The following is a 19,711-nucleotide window of genomic DNA, read 5'->3' on the forward strand; positions in this document are numbered from 1 at the left end:
ATCGACGGCAAGATGGCCCGCACCGCTCTTTTGCTCGCCGCGACGGCGACGTGCGCGTCCGCGCTCGTGGCGCCTGTTTCCCAGACGACGTCCCTCACCTCCATGCACGAGAAGTCAGCGAACGGCGTCCGGAAACACTCGGCACGCACCGCAAACGCGCGAGAGCCGCTTGGACCGTAAATTCGCCCCGCGATCGCGCGCGACGCCGCCGCGAAGGCCCCAAACCACGCCGTCGCGCCGCCCGCGCCGACTCCGACCCGCGCTCCGTCGCAGGTCCGCGTCCATGCCGTTCCTCGAGGCGAGCCCGAACCTCAAGGGCTACATCGGCGGCGAGAAGGGCTTCGACCCGCTGGGCCTGTCCTACTGGGTGCCCATGGACTGGCTCCGCGAGAGCGAGCTCAAGCACGGCCGCGTCTGCATGCTCGCGACGCTGGGCTTCGTCGCCACGGACATGGGCTTCGTGCTCCCCGGCGAGATGCACCAGGTCTCGTCGATCGGCGCGCACGACGTCGCCGTGGCCCAGGGGTCCATGACGCAGATCACCATCTTCATCGCCATCTGCGAGTGCATCGGCTACCTCGCCATCCTCGAGATGCTCGACGGCTCCGGGCGCAAGCCGGGCGACTTCGGCTTCGACCCGCTGCAGATCGGCGGCGGCGACGACCCGGAGATGCAGCTGCGGGAGATCGAGAACGGCCGCCTCGCCATGCTCGCCTTCGCCGGCATCGTCACCCAGGCCGTGCTCACGGGCAAGGGCTTCCCCTACTTCTAGGGCGCGCGCGGTTCCGGGCGGGCGCTCGGCGCCCGGCCTCTTCGCGGCGGCGCCTCCGGTCCGCGCTCGTCGCCGGCGGTGCCCAAGCGGAGCACGCCGGCGTCGGGAGGGGCCGGGGCGACACCGCGGCGGGCCGGGCCGCCGGTCGCGGCCGCGCGGCGCCGGCGGGCGCCGCGCGGGACGGTCCACTCCTCTGATAAAAACATCCTCCTCTACCGGAAGTTATACTCGGGGCTCCGCGCGTACACGCGGACTGCCTTCAGGCTGGATTTGCCGACTCGAGTGTCCGAAGGTAGTTTCGAATGCCAGTGCGCTGATCGCCGCCGCCGCGAGCCCGCCACGCGCGGCCCGACGGTCTGCGGCAGCGTCGGCGCCGGCGCCGGCGACGAGCCCGCGTATTTTGCCTTTGGTTCTCCAACGCCGCTGATTTGGAGGAGGCTGTCTGCGTGCGCGCAGGAGGCCTCTATCACGCCTCGGTGAAGTCTGCAACAGCTCGCCAACTCAATAAATTTTGCCGCCAGTCGGAGAGCAAGCATGGCTGCTGCACTCGATAATGCATCCGCGTCGTTCGGCGTCGTGGGCCTCGGCGTCATGGGCAGTATGTTGGCCCTGAACATGTGCGAGCACACGGGCGAGAAGATCGCGGGCTACGAGCTCGACGCCGCCAAGGGCGCGGCGGCCAAGGCCAAGGCCGAGGCCGAGGGTTTCGGCGGCGTCTTCGAGGCCTTCAGCGACGTGGCGGCCTTCGTCGGCGCGCTCAAGGCGCCCCGGCGCATCGTGCTCCTCGTGCCCGCGGGCAAGCCCGTCGACGCGTGCCTCGCGTCGCTGCGGCCGCTGTTGGCGCCGGGCGACTGCGTCATGGACGGCGGCAACGAGTGGTTCGAGAACACGGAGCGGCGCGCGGCGGCCTACGCCGAGGCCGGCATCCACTACCTGGGCTGCGGCGTCTCCGGCGGCGCCGAGGGCGCGCGCCGCGGGCCGAGCCTCATGGTCGGCGGGCCCGCGGCCGCGTGGGCGCTCATGAAGCCGACCTTGGAGAAGATCTGCGCGACGGGCCCCGGCGGCGCGCCCTGCCTCGGCTACTTCGGCGCCGGCGGCGCGGGCAACTACGTGAAGATGGTCCACAACGGCATCGAGTACGGCGACATGCAGCTCATCGGCGAGGCGTTCGCGCTGCTGACGTCGACGTCCGTGTGCGCGGGCGACGCGGCGCGGACGTCCGGCGCCTGCGCGGCCATCTTCGACGCCTGGAACGGCGGGCCCCTCAAGTCGTTCCTCGTCGAGATCACGGGCGGCATCCTCAAGAAGCTCGACGGCGACGGCGCGCCGCTCGTCGACAGGGTGCTCGACTCGTGCGGATCGAAAGGGACGGGCAAGTGGACCGTCAAGGAGGCCGCGGAGCAGGGCGTGCCCGCGGGCACCATCGCCGCGGCCCTCGAGGCGCGCTACCTGAGCTCGCTCAAGGCCACGCGCGGCGCGCTCGCGGCCGCGGCCAAACCGGCGGCGCCGGCGCCCGCGCGCGCGCTCGCGGCGGCGACGCTCGAGAACGCGCTCCTCTGCGCCAAGATCTGCTCCTACGCCCAGGGCTTGGCGCTCCTCGCCGCGGCGTCGGAGAGCCACGGCTGGGCCGTGAACGTGCCCGACGTCCTCGCGTGCTGGCAGGGCGGCTGCATCATCCGGGCCGCGCTCCTCGTCGACTTCAGGGCCGCCTTCGAGGCGTCGCCGGGCCTGGAGAACCTGCTCCTCGCGCCGCCCATCGCCGCCATGCTCGAGGCCCGCGTCGCGGACTGGCGCGCGGTCGTCGGCCTCGCGGTGGCGACCGGCGTCCCGGTGCCCGCGCTCTCCGCGTCCCTCGCCTACTACGACAGCCTCCGGTCCGCCGTGCTCCCGTCCGCGTCCATGATCCAGGCCCAGCGCGACTGCTTCGGCGGCCACACGTACAAGCGCCGCGACCGGGAGGGCACCTGCACGACGGACTGGCTCCACTGAGACTGACCAAGCGCGCGTGTAGCCTAAAGACCGATTACGCCGCCGCGCCAAAAAGGCAGCCGAGCGCCGAGCCAGCCGCCGAGCGCGCGCACGCAACTCGGTGGGCAGCCGAAGTGCAGCTTCGAGCTCAGACACGATCACGACGGTGAGACAGCATGTTGTAGGAAATATGAGTTTCAATATCTAACACGTTACGAGCAATCTTTTCGAGCATTGGACCAGTGAGCACTCACGCCTCGCGGAACGCCGACGCCCACGTCCTCCGCCTCCGGAGACGCCCACCGCACGGCCAAAACTCTGGCGGAGAAAGCTTACGCCATGGCCCAGCCGGTGCAGGGCCAAGTTGTGATGGCCCAGCAACCCGTCATGGCCCAGCCCCAGATGGCCCAGCCCCAGATGATGATGGCCCAGCCCCAGCAGATGGTCATGATGCAGCAGCCCGGCATGGTCGCGCCGGCCGGCGGCGTCGCGGTGCCCCCGGGCGCGCCGCCCGGGGGCAGCCGCCGCCTCGTCAAGCACTGCGGCATGACGTCCTGGATCATCTGCCTCGTCGCGAACCTATGCGGCGTACCGATCTGCGTCTGCCAGCTCTGCTGCCCCTGCGACCAAGCCGAGTTCTACATCGTCGGCGACCAGTACTACACCACGACGGGCGCCATGGTGTCCAAGCCCTGCCTCGCGCAATAGAGGCGCGCGGCGCTCGCTCTAAGACCAAGTGCGCTCGAACGCGGGCCGCGCGGCGCGGTCCCGCGCGCTCGACGCCGAGGCTGCGGCGGACGACTCCGCGAGCCCCGCCGCGTCGGCGGTACGCGTCGCGGTCGCGCGGTCGGGCGGCTTAATTATAAGGGGCGAAGGGGGCGCGGGGCGTGTCTGCACAGAGGGGAGCGGGAGAGCGCGGGGCGCTCGAGAGAAGAAAAAGAGAGGAGCCCTCAGAGGGCGAGGGCGCCGACGGCGACGGCGCCCCTGGACTCGTCCGCGAGGTCCGCGCGCGCGGGCGCGCGCGCGGCGTTCTCGCGCGCGGCCTCGAGGTCCGCGGCCATGAGGTAGGCGGCCTCGCCGTCGTGGTAGTAGCCCTGGACGACGTCGACGACGGCGTAGCCCAGCGACGCGTAGAGCTGGAGCGCGCCCGCGTTGCTGCACCGCACGTGCAACTTCGACGTCTGCACCAATTTCTCCATCTCGTCGTGCACCGCGACCATGAGCTGCTTCGCGACGCCGCGCCGCCGGAAGCGGTCGCTCACGGCCAGCGACGTGATGTGGCCCTCCGTGGGCCGCGTCGAGCCCGGCCCCGCGGGCGTCTCCGTGTGCCGCTCGTTCACTCTCCCGAGCACGTAGCCGACGACTTCCCGGTCGGCGTCCGCGACGAAGGCGAGGTGGCCCCAGTCGGCGAGGTGGCGCGCGTAGAAGCTGTCGTTGTAGTTCTCCGGCAGCGACGCCCGGTTGCAGACCTGGATCTGCGGGATGTCGTCCGCGCGCGCGCGCCGGATGCACATCCCGCCGCCGTCGAAGCCGCCGCGGCCAAAGGCGCCGTACAGGGCCGCCGCCGGGGACCTACGCGGGCGTGATATAGCGTTGTTTTGAATCGTGGGGGGAAGCGGGGCGGCGGGGGGGTCGCTCACTCGTTGGCGTCCTCGCGCGCGCCGGCGAGCTCCCACTTGGGCCGCTGCTGTGGCCTCACGCGGGCCGCGAAGCCACGCAGGGACGACCGCGCCATGCGCGCGAGCCTCGGCCGCTCGCAGAGGACGGCCGACGCCATGAATGGAGTCCCGACGAAGAAGATGTGGTAGGTGCGCATCGAAGGCTGGGACGAGGCGCGCCGTCCCGACGCACGCAAGGACCGCCCAAGCTCAGTCGTGCAGCAACTGCGGCACCGTGGACGGCATCGCCGACCTTGGGCTTGGCCGCGGCCGAGGCGAGATCGTTGGGTATCGGGCATCGGCGCGGTGGCTCGACAGCCCTCGACAGCGGCGGCGGCGTCGCGAGGTAGTCGACCACCACCATGGCTTCCTTTGACCGCTCCGCAATCCTGGAGATCGAGGAGACGACGCGCGACCACAACCGCCACGACCGGAGCGACGTCATGCACGAGGTCTACTCCGCGACGGCCGAGGAGCTCGTCGACGCCAACGGCGTCGAGATCCGCGCCCTGAGCCGCCTGGGCGAGGCGCCCGCCGCCGACGGGTCCGCCGTCGCCGTCTGCGCGCTGCGGTGCGGCGAGGCGGTCTGGGAGGCGTACCGCGAGCGCGCGTGCGACGAGCGCGCGCTCGCGCTCTGCCGCCGGCTCACGCTCTCCGCGGGCGCGCGCGCGCGCGCGTCGCCGGGCGTCTTCGGCTGGGCCATGGCCCGCGACGAGCGCTTCGTCGGCGCGGCGCTCCTGGGGCCCGGCGACGAGGCCGCGTGCGTCGTCGCCGAGTACGCGGGCTTCGAGTCGGACTTTGGCGCGGGCGCCGCGGCGCAGAAGCTCGCGCACGGCATCTGGGAGAAGACGATGAAGCGCGCGCGCCAGGCCGTGTCCGCGGACGCCAAGGCGAGCCGCGTTTTCGGCGACGCCGTGGGCCGCGAGCTCCAGCGGCTCTCGGACACGGCCGGCGCCGCGCTCGACGACGGCGACGCGTCCGCGGGCCCCTGGTGCGGCGGCTGCGGCGTCGAGCTCGGGGCCGGCCCGCCGAACTGGGTCCGCGTCTGCGGCGGGCGGGGCTGCGGCGCCCTCGTCTGCGAGGGCTGCTGCGACCAGGGCGGCTTCTTCCGCAAGGCGGCCGAGGCCAAGGCGCGGTGCCAGGGCTGCCGGGGCCGCGCGGCCGCGCGGCGCGAGATCCTCGACGGCTGGGCGTCCGCGGACTCGCGGCGCGTCGCGCTCACGCGCCTCGGCCGCGCCTTCGCGTCCGTGGACGCCGCCGGCGCGGGCCGGGTCGGCCGCCACCTCTTCGGCAAGCTCCTGCTCCGGTCGCGGGACAAGTGGGGCGACGGCGACGGCGACGACGACGACCCGGCGCTCGGCGACGCCTTCGCGGCCGCGGACCGCGACGGCGACGGCTTCGTGGATCTGCAGGACGTCGTCGAGTGGCTCTCCTCCGCGGCCCAGTCCCAGGAGAAGAAGAACGACCGCGCGACGCTCGCGCTCGCGAAGCGGCGCAGCGACGATTCCTCCGCGTCCGGCGTCGAGGACGACCGCGGCGCCTTCGCGGCCTGGCCGCTCTCGGAGGCGTCCGCCACGGTCGGCGCGGTGGAGACGTTCCTGCTGAAGCTCGCCAAGGGGCGCCTCGCGTTCCACGAGGCGCGGGACCGCGACCCCGTGCGCGTGCTCGTGCTCCACCCGGCCGTCGTCGACGTCGCGCGCGTCGACGAGAAGGCCGTGAAGCTCGAGCTGACGCTCGAGGAGCAGACGGAGACGCTGACCGTGGCCTTTGGCACCGAGGACGCCTGCGGCGAGTGGTGGGCGGCGGTCTCCGAGACGCTCGCGATCCACCGCCGCCTCCGGAGCCCGAAGCCGGCCGCCGCGGACGTGCCCGTCGTGCTCTTCGACGAGGTCGGCGACGACGGCGATTTCGAGGACGTCTTCGAGGAGGCCGCGCGGCGCCGTCGACCTTCGGCGCCATCGCGTCGGCGCTCGGCGCGCTCGCGGGCGCGAAGCCGCCGCGGTCGCCGAAGGAGCCCAAGACGCCCGCGGCCGGGTCCAAGAAGCACCGGCGCCGGTCCGTGCGCTTCTCCGACGCCGACGAGGTCGAGGTTTCACGCGGCTTCGCCTTCGACCGCGTCGTCAAGCAGGACGGCTCCGTCAAGTGGGAGGTGTCGACGCCGCGGCGCGCAAAGTCCGCGTGGCGCACCGTCGTCCGCCTCGTGATCCGACCGCCGCGCGCGTCCTACGACGTCGGCGAGCTCGGCCCGCTGAGCTTCGAGATCCCGAGCCTGCGCGACGCCCAGAAGAAGCTCGCCTGCGTGCGGAGCGACTTCACGGTGGTGAACGACGACGGCCTGAAGCTCGCGTGCTCGCTCTGGAGCCGCGTGCTCGACGCCGACGACTTCGACGACCGCGCCACGTGGCGGCGGCCGGGCAGGGCGTCGACGGAGAAGCGGCCCAAAGCCTTCGAGAAGCCCTGCGTGCTCTACCTCCACGGCAACGCGTCCTGCCGCTTGGAATGCCTGCCGCACGTCGCGCCGCTGCTGATGCTCGGCTTGCGGGTCTGCGCGGTCGACACGTCGGGCTCGGGCCTCTCCGAGGGCGAGTTCGTGACGTTGGGCGAGCGCGAGGCGAAGGACGCCGCCTGCGTCGCGGCGCACCTCGTCGCGGCCAAACGGGCGTCGGTCGTCGCGCTCTACGGGCGCAGCATGGGCGGCGTCGCGGCGATCCTGGGCGGCGCGCGCAAGGCCGCGTTCGGCGGCGCGCGGCGCGGCGTCGTCGCCTGCGTCGTCGCCGACTCGCCCTTCGCGTCGCTGGCGGGCCTCGTGGACCGGCTGGCGCGGAACGCGGCCTGCGGCGCGCTCGGGACCGCGCAGCCCGCGGATTTAGCGGCGGACGGGAAACCGATCGACGACGCGTTCATCCGGGACGTCCGCGGCGGTTTGCGCGACGCGCCCCGGGCCAAGGCCGCCGGCTTCTTCGCCGGGCTGTCGGCGCGCGGCGCGCTCGCGGAGTCGGCGGCGAAGGCGGCCATCGACGCGGTGACGGCGGAGGTGAGGAAGCGCGCGGAAATCAACCACTGGTTTGGGGGGTCCCCACCAAACTTCAGAACTCTCTATCTCGATCAAATCGAAGTCGATTTGGCTGATTTTTGGACGAATCGATTGCTCTCATCAAGTTCTCGAAGCACGGCAGAAAGCCTTGTGTAGAAACAGTCGATTACGCGCACATTGAAGTCGGGTTGAAGATTTGGAATCCACACAGGTGAAGAAGCGCGCGGCGCTCGACGTCGCGTCCGTCGACGCGTCGCTGGCCGTCGCCGCGCTCGACGCGCCGCTGTTGCTCGTCGCGGCCAACGGCGACCAGCTCATCCCGCCGCGGCCCAACGCCGGCGCGCTGCTGAAGTTGTACGCGAACGCGAAGACGGGGCCGAAGAAGAGCCAGCGCCAGCGCGACGCGGAGCTGCTCCTCGTCAAGGGCGGCCACAACTCGCGGCGCCCCCACTCCTGCGCGCGCAAGACCTACGAGTTCCTCGCCAAGCACCTGTCGGCCCCGGGCACCGACGACGCGGAGCTCGACGCGGCCGCGGCGAAGCTCGACGCGTACCGGCCGAAGATCGCGGGCGGCCACGCGCCCTGGACCTACTGCGCCCAGGCGCTCAAGGCGCCGACGAAGGACCGCGGCGGCGAGTTCCGCTCGGGCATGACCGACGCGCGCGAGAAGGCCATCGCCCGCGACATCTCCAACATCTTCTGCGGCTGAGGCGCCGCTTCCTCCCCCCCCTCCCGCGCCGCCTCCCTTTCTTTTTAACGACCATGGATCCCCACTCGGCAAAAAACTTAAAATAGGAGGCGGAGGGGGGGACTTGCGCGGGGGCTGCGCTCAGTGGGCGACGTTGGCCGCGTTCCCGAGCGGCGCCTTCTTCGCCGCGGGCGGCGCGCCGAGCGTCTTCTTGCCGTGCGACTTCTTCGTCGCGGACTTCTTCAGGCGGCGCTTGTGGTCCTTCATGAGCATCTGGAGGCCGTCGACGACGAGGGAGCAGATGTCCTTGTTCTCCGCGTGGAAGAGGAGCGGCGCGCCGTCTTTGGGCTGGACGACGAAGGACCGCGCGCTGAGGTCGTAGCCGAGCTCGTCGGGGCTCGGCTCCGCGTGGATGGCAGAAATCTCGCCCAACGCCACCTGGCCGCGCTTGTCCTGGGCGAGCACCTGCCACTCGACGACGGGCGCGCCGCGGTCCTGCTTGAGCGCGAGGTTCACGGCGACGCACGCGGGCCGCGCGTCCTCGGGGCTGGACGCGTCGTCGGACCGGAGCATGACGACGAGGCCCGTGACCATCATGGCCGTGAACTCGCGCACGAAGTTGCGCTCGCTCTCCGTGACCTCGGCCGCGCGCGTCCGCCGCGCCTCGTCGAGGCGCGCGGCGCCCGTGGCCTGCTCGAAGGTCATGGGCGGCGGCGGCGCCGCGCCGGAGAGGGGCGTCTCGTAGGGCGTCGTCGGGCGGTAGCCCGGCGTGCGCGGCGTCGTCGGGGACCCCAGCGTCGGCGCCTCGTACGGCGTCGCCGCCGCGTTGCTCGACCGGAGCGCGCGCGGCCGCGCCGCGCCGCACTCCGTCGGGATCTCGACGGGCAGCTCGTCGCCGTCCTCGTGGACCTCGCCCATGGCCGTGCAGGCGCAGTTCACGAGCAGCCTACGGGAGCGGGCGGGTGGGGCGGGGGACCGGATGCGCGCGGGACACCGCGCGGTACCGGAAGGACGACGAGTCCATGAGCAACGCGGAGCAGGCGCCCCACTCGTCCTCCTTGTTCGTCGGCTCGGGCAGCAGCGCGCCCTCCTCGGCGATCGACGACGCGTTGTTCCCCATGGTCGGCGGCGCAAACGGGCGGTCTCGCCGGCGGCTTCTTGAGGTCACGATCGTCAAGGTGCCGCGTCGGGGCAGCCCCTGCGAGTCTGGGCCATCCAAGAGCGCGCGCCGCCGGAGCTGGGCATCCACGCTGGCCGTCCTGCGCGGGCCGGCGCCGGCGCCGGCGATGGGCCTGCGGTACCCGCGCGTCTCGGGCCCGCGCATGCGCACGATCCTCCTCCTGTGCCTGCCGGTCGCCGCCCTCGTCGCCTTCGTGGCCATCGTCTTCGTGCTCGACCTGCCGGACCTGGCGACGCAGCGCTGCTGCTTCGCCGCCGGCGGCTTCCTCGGGTCCCTGGGCGCCGGCGGCGTTCTAGCGGGCCACGCGCGGGGCACACCGAAGATGCGGCGCCACCCGCAGCCGCTCGTCGCGTACCGGAGTTTGGCGGACCTCTACGTGTCGCTCCACTTCTTCGTTTTTAGTCTGGTGGACTACCGCGTGCGGAACCGCTGCAACCCGCTGACGGCGGCGCTCCTCGAGACCTTCGTCATCTCGGGCGAGCTCTGGTCCGTGTGCAGCGTCCACGACATGCAGGAGTCGATCCAGAACCCCTTCGCGCGGTCCCGGGACATGATGAAGCGCTACCACGCCGTGGTCTGGGCGTCGTCGGCGGCGCTGGCCTTGGGCCTGTCGGCGCACGCGAGCCAGAAGACCTACGGCCCCTTCGCGGTGGGCGGCGGCCACGAGCACGGCGTCTTCCGCTACTGCTACCTGAACTCGAAGATCACCTGGGCGCCCTGGGTGTTTTTATATGGACCCATCGTCGTGCTCTACTTCTTCGCGCTGGCCATGACGCTCAAGAACCTGCACGCGGCGTACTCGCGCTACGCGACGTCGCTCGCGCGCGGCGGCTCGCCGCCGTGAGGAAATCGACCGCCGGTTCGGGACGTCCCGACCAGACTTTGAAATGCTCGAGCTCGGTCATATCGAAGTCGATTGAGCTGATTTTTGGATGAATCGATGGCTCTCGTCGAGTCCTCGAAGCACGATTGAAGAGGCCGATCCGAACCGTTCGATGACGCGCACATTGAAGTCGGGTTGAAGATTTGAGTTCCACGCAGGCTCGCTGAAGCTGCCGACGACCTTCGCGACGCACCTCCACGTGCTGGCCATCAACAACACGAACCTCGTGGCCATCACGCTCTTCTGGTTCTTGTGCGGGTCGACGTTCGCGCTGGGCTACGCGACGCTGGGCCGCCACGACGACGCGTCCGAGTTCCGGAACCTGCGGGTCGCTGTGTGGAATTCAAATCTTCAACCCGACTTCAATGTGAGCGTATGCGACCGTTTCGACGCAAGGCTTTCTGCTGTGCAAACGATCGATGAGAGCAATCGATCCGTCCAAAAATCAGCCGAATCGACTTCGATTTGACCGAGATAGAGAGTTCTGAAGTTTGGTGGGGACCCCCCAAACCAGTGGTTGATTTCCACACAGGCGGGTTGGCTTCGGCTACGTCTGCTCCTACGCGGCGGCCTTTTTGCTGCCGATGAAGGGCTGCGTCGACTTCATGGTCTGGCTCCTGCCCCACGAGCCCCGGGACGTCGCCGACGCGCTGCGGCTGCCCGTGGCCGTGGCCGCGGAGGCGCCCGACGAGTCGGAGCCGCGGCCGCCGAGCACGGTCGGCGAGGAGCCCGAGCTCAAGTTCGCGCTCCAGCGGGAGATCTTCGCCTACATGAAGGTGGGCATCGTCGCCGGCGCGACGCGGTCCGACGCCGCGCGCCTCTCCGGCGACCCGGCGAAGGTCCGCGCCGCGGAGCGCTTCGCGCTCACGGCGGTTGCGTCCGACGGCGCGCCGCCGTCGCTGCAGGAGCGGCTCCTGACCTTCCAGCGCTTCGCGCGCCTCGCCCTCTCGCCGACCATCGAGGACCAGCGGGAGCTGCGGCGGCGCTGCTGCGCGGACTTCGCCGACGACGGCGACGCGAGGCGGTCGTCGAACGACCGCCTGTCGCTCGTCGCGCGCGTGCTCGAGGACGACGGCGACCTCGCGCTGGCGCCGCTGGCGGGCGACGTCCGGCCGAGCGAGGACGACGCGCGGCCCACCTTCCAGTGGACGACGTCGAAGCGCGCGAGGAAGCGGCGGCCCTTCAGCCGCGGCGACGTCGGCTTCCGGTGCTGGGCGCCCGTCGAGATCGGGGCGGGAAACGGGTGATTCAACGTCGCTTCGACATGAGTGTTCCGCGCGCGATCGTTCCGGAAAAAGCATCCACGCTTCGGGACCGCTCCGAGAGATGATCGCTCGTCCAAGAATCAGCCGAAACGAGTGGAACACGGCCGAGAGAGGCGCCTTTTGGGAATTTCGCGCCCGTTTCCCGCCCAGGTCGAGATGGCGCGCGTCCGCGCGGCCTACGGCGTCAACCTCGAGGCCTACTGCCGGGCCTGGAAGACGATCTCGAAGAAGGCGCGGTTCACGGCCGGCGCGTCGGGGGCGCTCTTCCTCTTCAGCGACGACGAGCGGTTCATCGCGAAGACGGCGACGCTCTCGGAGATCCAGACGCTCGCGAGGATGGCGCCGGATTTGGCGGCCTACGTCGAGGGCGAGGCCCACGGGGGCGCGTGCTCGCGGAGCCGCCTGGGTCGCCTGCTGGGCGCCCACACGCTCTACCTCTACGGGCGGCGGCTCCACGTGCTCGTCCAGGAGAACCTCTTCTACGACGACGACCCGGCGAAGCGCCAGGACGCGGCGACGATGCGCAAGTACGACGTCAAGGGCTCCTGGGTGAACCGCAGCGCGAGGAAGCCCGACGACGGCCAGCGCGTGACCTGCAAGCACTGCAACCAGCACTACACGTTCCATCGGAAGACGGACGCGAAGCGGAGCCGCGCGCGGCGCAGGGCAGCAAAAGGGTGCGAAATTCCCAACTTCAAAGGCTCATATCTCGGCCGTATTCCACTCGTTTCGGCTGATTTTTGGACGAGCGATCATCTCTCGGAACGGTCTCGAAGCGTGGATGCTTTTTCCGGAACGCGCGCGCGCGGAACACTCACGTTAAAGCGACGTTGAATCTCTCTTTTACTGCCCAGGCGCGCCGCGCGTCGTACGGCCGCCTGTCGCACGAGTCCTTCGACACGTCGTCGATCTCCGCGTCGCGGCGCGCGTCCTTCAAGCCGCCCCTCGAGGGGTCGACGCCGTCGTCGTCGTCGGCGGCGGGCTCGTCGCTGCGCGGGAGCGCCGCGCGGTCGCCCGCGGCCGCCGCGCGGCGGCGGGCGTCGGCGCGCGGCCGGCTCTTCACGTCCGCGCCGCCGGCGGACCTCGTGGACGTCGAGTGCCCCTTTGGTAATTTCGGGCACAAGCCCAACGTCGACGGCAAGGACAACGACCTGGAGGAGAAGCTGCAGCTGCCGGACGCGCAGGCGCGCGAGTTGGTCCAGCAGCTCGACCGCGACACGAAATTCCTCGCGTCGCGGGGCATCATGGACTACTCGCTGCTCGTGGGCATCACGATGCAGGAGTACCACGTCAAGACCTACGCGCGGCGCGAGTCCTGCCAGCTCGCGGAGGACGGCGCGGACGTCCGCCACTCCGACGGCGCGTCCGCCGCGCCGCCGTCGGTCGACGAGCCCCGCGCGGGCGACTCGCTGGCGTCCAAGGCGTGCACGGTGCCCGCGCGCATCGCCCAGGGGCCCGCGACCTACACGCTCGGCATCATCGACATGCTCCAGGAGTGGGACCTCGGCAAGCGCGCGGAGGCGTGCTGCAAGGTGCGATGCAAGTGCCAGAGCCGCCGCGGCATCTCCGCCGTCGCGCCCTCGGAGTACCAGGAGCGGTTCATGGACCACGTCGAGAACATCATCGCCGAGGACGCGGGCCAGCCGCGCCTCACGAACCTCGCCGACCGGCCCACGCTCGTCTAAGTGTCTTAGTCGCGGCCTAGACGTCGCGCGGGCTCCGCCAGAACGCGAAGACTTCTGTGAAGACGTCCTCGGGGACTTCCTTGAAGAGGCGCTGGAGCAGGGGCACACTCGGCGTGTGGTGGAGCGTCGGAAGAGTGCGGCGGAGCTCGAGGAGCTCGGCGCGAGGCGCGGCGACGTATGGGGCCCATCCGCCCGCGCGACGGACGTCGGCGACGAGGTCCGCCGCGCTGTCGCAGCCTTTTTGTCGCAAACGAGTCTCGGGGTCTTGATCCCGTACGTTTCGTATGCCGGTGGCCGCGCCGCGGCTCAGGAGCAGCTTGCAGGATTTATAGGCATGATCGGGCCCGACGAAATGAAGCGCGGTGTTCTGTTCGCGACTGCGAACATCAACTCGCGCCCCCGCGTCGAGCAAAAGGCACATTAGTTCGTAGAAGCCGCCACAAGCGGCGTTATGCAGTGCCGTCCAGCCATCAGATCCAACCAAATTCACGTTCGCTCCATTATCTAGGAGCCATCGAGCGGACGTATACCAATCGCGCTCCGCCGCAAGAAGCAATAGTGGATCGCCATAGTCTCCTACTAGCATTGTGTTGAGGTCGACGCCCTCTCTCTGCCGGCGCTGGACCTTCTCGAGAACATTTAGCTCTTCAGGGCCAGCTTCGATGCGCTCCATCGCGCCACAATCGCAAGAGCTTGCTGCTTAAATTTTCGCCACTGCTTGAGATCTGCTTTGCACGGCTTAGCGATCGTCCTCGAGGCCTCCACAGCCGTGCGCGGCGCGCTGAACGTATCGCCGGTGCGTGACGCCACGATGCCGTTTCGGCTGTGCCTCGCGCTCCTCACATATTTCGCCACCGCCTTCGACCCCACGGCCTGGCTCGACGGCGCCTGCGGCCGACCTCGCGGCCGGGGCGTCATCGTCGTGGCGACGCGGTTCATGCAGGGCCAGGGCCAGTTCCCGGCGTTGGTCGGTGCGCGCCTCGAGCAAATCTTAACCGTCACGATCCCGTCGATGGCCGCGCAGACCGACAGGTGCTTCTTTTGGGTCGTCGCGACCGATCCCGCGCTCCCCGCGGAGCCGCGAAAACGCCTCGAAGACGCGCTCGCGGTCATGCCGCACGCGCGGCTCGTGGATTCCACGGAGCCCATCACCATCGGCGCGCCGCGGATCGCGCAGCTGTTGGCGAAGCGGGCCTTCGGCCCCGGGCCGTGGCGCGGCGTGAAGGAGCTCACGGTCGTCACGCTCGACGCCGACGACGCGCTCCACGCCGCGTACGTCCGCTACCTCAACGACTGGCGCCTCGCCGCGCCGCAGCTGACGCCGGAGCGCAACTACGCGTACGCGTGCGCGTCGCGGGCCATGAAGTGGTCCGGGTCCGTCGACGGCCGCCACGGCTTCTCGAACGAGAACCACGACGGCGAGAAGAGCGGCCACAAGGGCTGCCTCAACTCGGGCCTCGCCATGGCGCAGCGCGTCGCGCCCGGGGGCTTCTTCGAAAGCTGCGAGCCCCGGCCGTGCCACTTCAAGCACCCCGAGCTCCGGGAGAAGTTGCCGGTGGAGGTCGTCGTCGTGAAACGGGGCGGCCGGCCCATCACGTCGTCGCCCGTGCTGCGCGTGCGGTCCATCACGTCGACGGGCGGCCGCGGCGGCGGCAAGATCCACGGGCAGAACGCGACGCGGAGCGGCGCGCAACAGGTCGACGCCGCGCATCTCAAAGCCGCGTTCGGCGTCGACGGCGCCGCTTTGGAAAAGCTGACGACCTACCTGAAGGCCCACGAGGCCGACGTCGCCCGCGAGATGCTGGGCCACCGCAACGCGACGGGCTGCAGCGACGTCTACATGGGCAGCTGCGCTCGCGACGAGACGCTCGCGTGGGCGCGGTCCGTGCTCGGCGAGCTCCCGGCCTTCGACGCGACGGCGTGGCTCGACGGCGGCGCATGCGGACGCGCGCGGCCGGGCAGGCGGACGCTCGTCGTGACGCGCTTCAACCAGGGCCAGGGGCGGTTCCCGGCGCTCGTCGACGCGCGGCTCGAGCAGCTCCTCGCGGTGACGGCGCCGTCGATGCGCGCGCAGTCCGACGCATGCTTTTTGTGGCTCGTCGCGACGGACCCGGCGCTGCCGGCGGCGCCGCGGCGGCGCCTGGAACAGGCGCTCGCGAGGCTGCCCCACGCGCGGCTCGTCGACGCGGACGAGCAGCTGACGCCGAATCGGCCGCGGGCCGCGCGCGACGTCGCGCGGCGCGCCTTCGGCCTCGCGGACTGGCGGTCCGTCGACGAGGTCATGGTCGTCAACGTCGACGCCGACGACGGGCTCCACCGGGACTACGTGCGGGCGCTCCACGCGTGGCGCGACGGCGCGCGATCGCTGACCGCGGAACGGACCTACGCGCACGCGTGCGCGGCGCGGAGCATGTCCTGGACGGGCGTCGCCGACGGCGCCAACGCCTTCATGCACGAGCGGCTCAGCGGCGACTTCAAGAAGACGAAGAAGGGCTGCCTCATGTCGGGCCTCGCGGTCGCGCATCGGTTGGAGGACGGCGGCCGCGCGCCGTGCGCGCCCGCGCCCTGCCACTTCCCGCACACGGAGCTCCGCGAGCACCTCGACGTCTTCGTCGTCGAGCCAGCGAAGGACGACGCGCGCATGAAGCACGCGCCCGTGCTCCGCGTCAAGTCGATCACGACGACCGGCGGCGGCAACTTCGGCGAGCTGCGGCACCACAGGGCCGTCGACGGGGCGACGCTGCGCGCGAGCTTCGGCGTCGACGCCGAGGCCCTCGTCGCGCTCGCGGCCTACCTCGCGGCCCACGAGGTCGCCATCGCGCGCGAGATCCTCGGCCACCGCGACGCGTCGGGCTGCCACGAGTCCTACGTGGGCAGCTGCGAGCGCGCGGGCGCGCTCGAGCGGGCCCGGGCCGTCGTCGCGCGGGCGGCGTCGTAAGGGGGGGGGGGGGGGTGTTTTTTATAGTGGCCATGCGTCTCGTGCCCCCCAGCCCAGGGTAGCGATGCGACCTGAAATCGCCCCCCCGACCTCGGTGAAATCTTCTGTCCGCGGCTTTGATTAATTCGATGTGCCGGGATTACTTACTCTTTACGTAACGAACGCGCGCGCGCGCGCGCGTGCAAAATGGACGGGACATGGTCCAATTTCCTTAAAATTCAACAAAATTGCGAGCCGAAAGACGAGGATCACCCGGCTTTGATGCTTCTTGAATACCGGGACTGCGAAACCCAAATATAGACGTGTTTGGGGCCCCTGCCAGGTAAGAAATTTTTTCGTTTCTTCAACTTGAAATTCAACAAAAATTTGATTTTCCCCACATTCTTTGATTTATCGCCCTATGGAGCCCGTTCCTCGGTGAATTTCAGAACCGGAACGCGACCCTGCCCCAGCCCCAAGACTACAATAGTAGCCCCGATTGCGATCGCACAAAAAAAATTGCTGCGGCAAAAAACGCGTCGAGGCAAAAACTCTCAAGCGCGTATCTAGCGCGTCGCTCGTCTGTGTTTTATCGATGGATGGGACGACGCGCACCGCTCTGAGCGTTGTGCTAAATCACGACGACGGTGTGGTACAGTCTCTCCGGGAGCGGCTGGAGAATAGAGTGCCTAAGAATCGGTATCTGCGAGCAGTGCTCTCAGTGATCGAGGCGGAGAAAAAAGCGGCGGAGAACCAAGAAATTATCCCCGGGCAAAGACAGAGGACGTGCGGAAGAGTCGACCCAGAGAAAATTAAGACGTACTACCAGGCCGAAACGCACGCGTCGGACGACGAGTGGTCTCGAATCCCTCGTTCCGCGAAGCTCGCGATCGTGCCGTGTTTGACCGCGTTCGGGTACCACGTGCTCACGGACCCCACGACCGCCTCGATGTTCGTGTCCTGGGACATGTCTCAATATGGGCAGGACGAAATGCGGGACTTTTGTCGGAGGGCCGCGGTCGTGTACGGCGAGGACGCGATGTCGCCGCCCGTCCTGAGCCTCGCGCTGCTCTGAGGAACTCTTATGATGAACGGGCCTCGGTCGTCGCCGACCACATCCCGCCGCCCGTCCTGAGCCTCGCGCTGCTCTGAGGAACTCTTATTGTGAACGGGTCGCGGTCGTCGCCGACTCGGACCACATCCCGCCGCCCGTCCTGAGCCTCGCGCTGCTCTGAGGAACTCTGATTAAAACCCCGGCGGACCGGGCCGAAAAACGGGGGGAAGATGCGAGGCGAGGGGCCGGGGCGGCGGCGCGCGGGAGATCAAACCCGCGCGCGGCGAGCGCGCGCGGCGGCGGCGGGGGGAGACGGGTGGAGAAGCGGGCTAGCGGCGCGAGCCGATGGTGCGGCCGCCGCCGCGCGCGAGGGACTTGGGCTTGGCCTTGATGGACTGGCACTTGGGGATGTGGCGCTCCGCGGCCTTCTCGTTGAACGTGCGCGAGCAGTGCGGGCACTGGACGAAGGACGGGTCGGGCGTCGACGCGACCATGGGCGGCGGCGGCTTGCCCGCCTTCTCCGCCGCGGCGACGCCGCGCATGGCCTGCATGGCCTCGCGGAGCTGGTTCGACTGGGCCTTCCACTTCTTGTCCTTGCCGCCCGGCGCGGCGGCGCCGCCGTCGCGGTCCTTGCGGCGGAGCTCTTTTTTGACCTCGGCCGCGGCCTTCTTGACCATCTGCTTCTCGTCGCCGTCGAAGCCGTCGGCGCGGTGCGCCGCGGCGTTGAAGGTCTTGCGCGCCTTCTTCGGCGCGCACTTGGGGCAGCACCGCTGGCCGTGGCGCTTCTCGAGGCCGTCGAGCGCCCTCCGCGTCATCGCGCGCCCGCAGACGACGCAGGCGTCGTCGAGCTCCGCGGCGCCGCCGTCGGGCGCCGCCGACGCGTCGGCGGGCACGGCGCCGTAGCCGCCCGTCGGCCGGCTACCGCCGCGGTCGTCTGCGTCGCGCGGCTGGCTCTTCGGTTTCGCGTGGCCGTCGTCGCGGCGGTGCGCGTCGTCGCGGCGGCCGTCGTCGTCGTCGTCGTCGGAGCGGTCGCCGCGCGCGGACTTGGGCTTCCAGAGCGTGCGGTGCCGCGACTCGCTGTCGGGGCCCTTGGTCGCCGCGGGGAGCTTCGGCGCGGCCGCGCCGGTCCGCCGCGGCGGGCTCCGGTCGTCGCGGTTCGGCGCCGCGGGCCGCGTCCACGTCGACTCGCCCCGGGCCTCGTTGCGGTAGAAGACGTTGCCCGTGCGCCGGTCCGTGTGCTGCGTCCAGCCCGGCGGCAGCGCGCCGGCGCCGTCGTCGCGGCGCCGCGGCGACTTGGGCTGGCGCGGCTCGGCCCGCCGCCGGGGCTGCTCCGCGGGCGCCTCGTCGCCGTCCGGGGCGTCGTCCTCGACGGCGAAGTTGTCGTTCCACTCCGGGCGGCGGCCCGCGCGGCGGCCCGTCGTCCGCGCGCGCGACGCGTCGCGCGCGGCGGCGCCGTTCGTCGAGCTGTCGCTCTCGTTGCGCGCGAGCTCGAGGACCTCCGACGCGGACCGCGTGCGGAGCTCGGCGTCGGACGGGTCCTTGTTGCGCTTCGACCGCATGGAGAGCTTGAGGTTCGAGAGGCTGTCGGAGCCTGGGCAGGACAAGAGTGCGAAATTCCCAACTTCAAAGGCTCCTCTCTCGGCCGGGTTCCACTCGTTTCGGCTAATTTTTGGACGAGCGATCATCTCTCGGAGCGCTCTCGACGCGTGGATGCTGTTTCCGAAACGCGCGCGCGCGGAACACTCGTGTTGAAGCGATCTTGAATCACCCTTTTCCTGCCCTGGTCGGAGCGGTCGGAGCGGCCCTCGCCGGACGTGCCCGCGCGCGACGACCCGTAGCCGTAGGCCGCGTCGGCGTCGCTCGCGGCGTGGCCGCTGTAGCGCTGGAGGAGCGTCGACACGCGCCGCGCCTGGGAGCCCGTGAGCGACCGCCGCTTCAACACGTCGAGCCAGCCCTCGAACTCGGCCTCGGACATGGGCGCGTCCGCGGGCTCGGCCCGCGCGGTCGACCGCGGCTCCGTCATGTCCCGGGGCAGGTCGCGCCGGCCGGGCGTCGACCGCGGCTGCGACACGGCGCCGTTCTCGCGGAGCGGCGCGTTCTCGACGTCGTCGGCGCAGCCGGGCGGCTTGACCCACGTCGTCTTGCCGGAGCCCGCGTGGTGGTAGTAGGGCTTGCCCGTCTTCTTGTCCGTGTGCATGGTCCAGCCGGGCGCGACCTCGCGCCGCGGCCGCTTGCCCGCGGACTTCTCCGCCGCGTTCGCCGACCGGCCCGCGAGCTCGTCGAGGCTGTCGCCGCCGCCGTCGGCCGCGTCGTCGCCGCCGCCGCGGTTCCGCCGCGTGGCGCGCATCTCGTTGGCGCGCGCGATGCTCTCCTGGCGCTGGCGCGCGTAGTCGCTCGGGTCCACGCGCGGGCCGGGCATGGCGCGGCGCCGCGGCGAGCACGCCGGGGTGCCCAACGGCTCGCGGACCGCCGGGGGTTGGACCGGCGGCGCTGCCCCGGCGGCGGCGTCGGGCGACGGCAGCGCTGCCCCGGCGAGGACCGAGTCGTGCGTCTCCGGCGTCGGCTGCCCGGTGCGGGCGCGTCGGCGGCAGCGGCGGCGGGCAAACA

The 19,711-nt window shown here is 70.6% G+C and overlaps 7 protein-coding genes across 7 annotated transcripts; 5 read left to right on the forward strand and 2 right to left on the reverse strand.

Moving 5' to 3' along the window:
* Positions 1-985, forward strand: LHC51 (putative plastid light harvesting protein; the record flags this gene model as incomplete). The annotated part of the gene is made up of 2 exons (XM_009040659.1): positions 1-113; positions 274-985. The coding sequence occupies 2 exons, from the start codon at positions 13-15 to the stop codon at positions 770-772; spliced, it is 600 nt and encodes a 199-aa protein (XP_009038907.1).
* Positions 986-1,363: 378 nt separating this feature from the next.
* GND (hypothetical protein) lies at positions 1,364-2,761 on the forward strand (the record flags this gene model as incomplete). Its single annotated transcript, XM_009040660.1, has 1 exon — positions 1,364-2,761. One exon carries the CDS (start codon positions 1,364-1,366, stop codon positions 2,759-2,761), a length of 1,398 nt encoding a protein of 465 aa, XP_009038908.1.
* A 929-nt stretch (positions 2,762-3,690) lies between these two features.
* NAT3 (putative N-acetyltransferase activity) lies at positions 3,691-4,254 on the reverse strand (the record flags this gene model as incomplete). The annotated part of the gene is made up of 1 exon (XM_009040723.1): positions 3,691-4,254. The coding sequence occupies one exon, from the start codon at positions 4,252-4,254 to the stop codon at positions 3,691-3,693; it is 564 nt and encodes a 187-aa protein (XP_009038971.1).
* Positions 4,255-4,760: 506 nt separating this feature from the next.
* Positions 4,761-8,141, forward strand: AURANDRAFT_65721 (hypothetical protein; the record flags this gene model as incomplete). The annotated part of the gene is made up of 3 exons (XM_009040661.1): positions 4,761-6,287; positions 6,410-7,432; positions 7,644-8,141. The coding sequence occupies 3 exons, from the start codon at positions 4,761-4,763 to the stop codon at positions 8,139-8,141; spliced, it is 3,048 nt and encodes a 1,015-aa protein (XP_009038909.1).
* A 1,301-nt stretch (positions 8,142-9,442) lies between these two features.
* AURANDRAFT_65722 (hypothetical protein) lies at positions 9,443-13,133 on the forward strand (the record flags this gene model as incomplete). The annotated part of the gene is made up of 5 exons (XM_009040662.1): positions 9,443-10,140; positions 10,325-10,519; positions 10,716-11,403; positions 11,599-12,174; positions 12,303-13,133. The coding sequence occupies 5 exons, from the start codon at positions 9,443-9,445 to the stop codon at positions 13,131-13,133; spliced, it is 2,988 nt and encodes a 995-aa protein (XP_009038910.1).
* Positions 13,134-13,944: 811 nt separating this feature from the next.
* Positions 13,945-16,078, forward strand: AURANDRAFT_72016 (hypothetical protein; the record flags this gene model as incomplete). The annotated part of the gene is made up of 1 exon (XM_009040663.1): positions 13,945-16,078. One exon carries the CDS (start codon positions 13,945-13,947, stop codon positions 16,069-16,071), a length of 2,127 nt encoding a protein of 708 aa, XP_009038911.1.
* A 1,355-nt stretch (positions 16,079-17,433) lies between these two features.
* AURANDRAFT_65724 (hypothetical protein) lies at positions 17,434-19,523 on the reverse strand (the record flags this gene model as incomplete). The annotated part of the gene is made up of 2 exons (XM_009040722.1): positions 17,434-18,695; positions 18,848-19,523. The coding sequence occupies 2 exons, from the start codon at positions 19,521-19,523 to the stop codon at positions 17,434-17,436; spliced, it is 1,938 nt and encodes a 645-aa protein (XP_009038970.1).
* Positions 19,524-19,711: the final 188 nt, after the last annotated feature.

This window comes from Aureococcus anophagefferens (genome assembly GCF_000186865.1).
Source record: "Aureococcus anophagefferens unplaced genomic scaffold AURANscaffold_16, whole genome shotgun sequence".
Classification (NCBI taxonomy): domain Eukaryota; class Pelagophyceae; order Pelagomonadales; family Pelagomonadaceae; genus Aureococcus; species Aureococcus anophagefferens.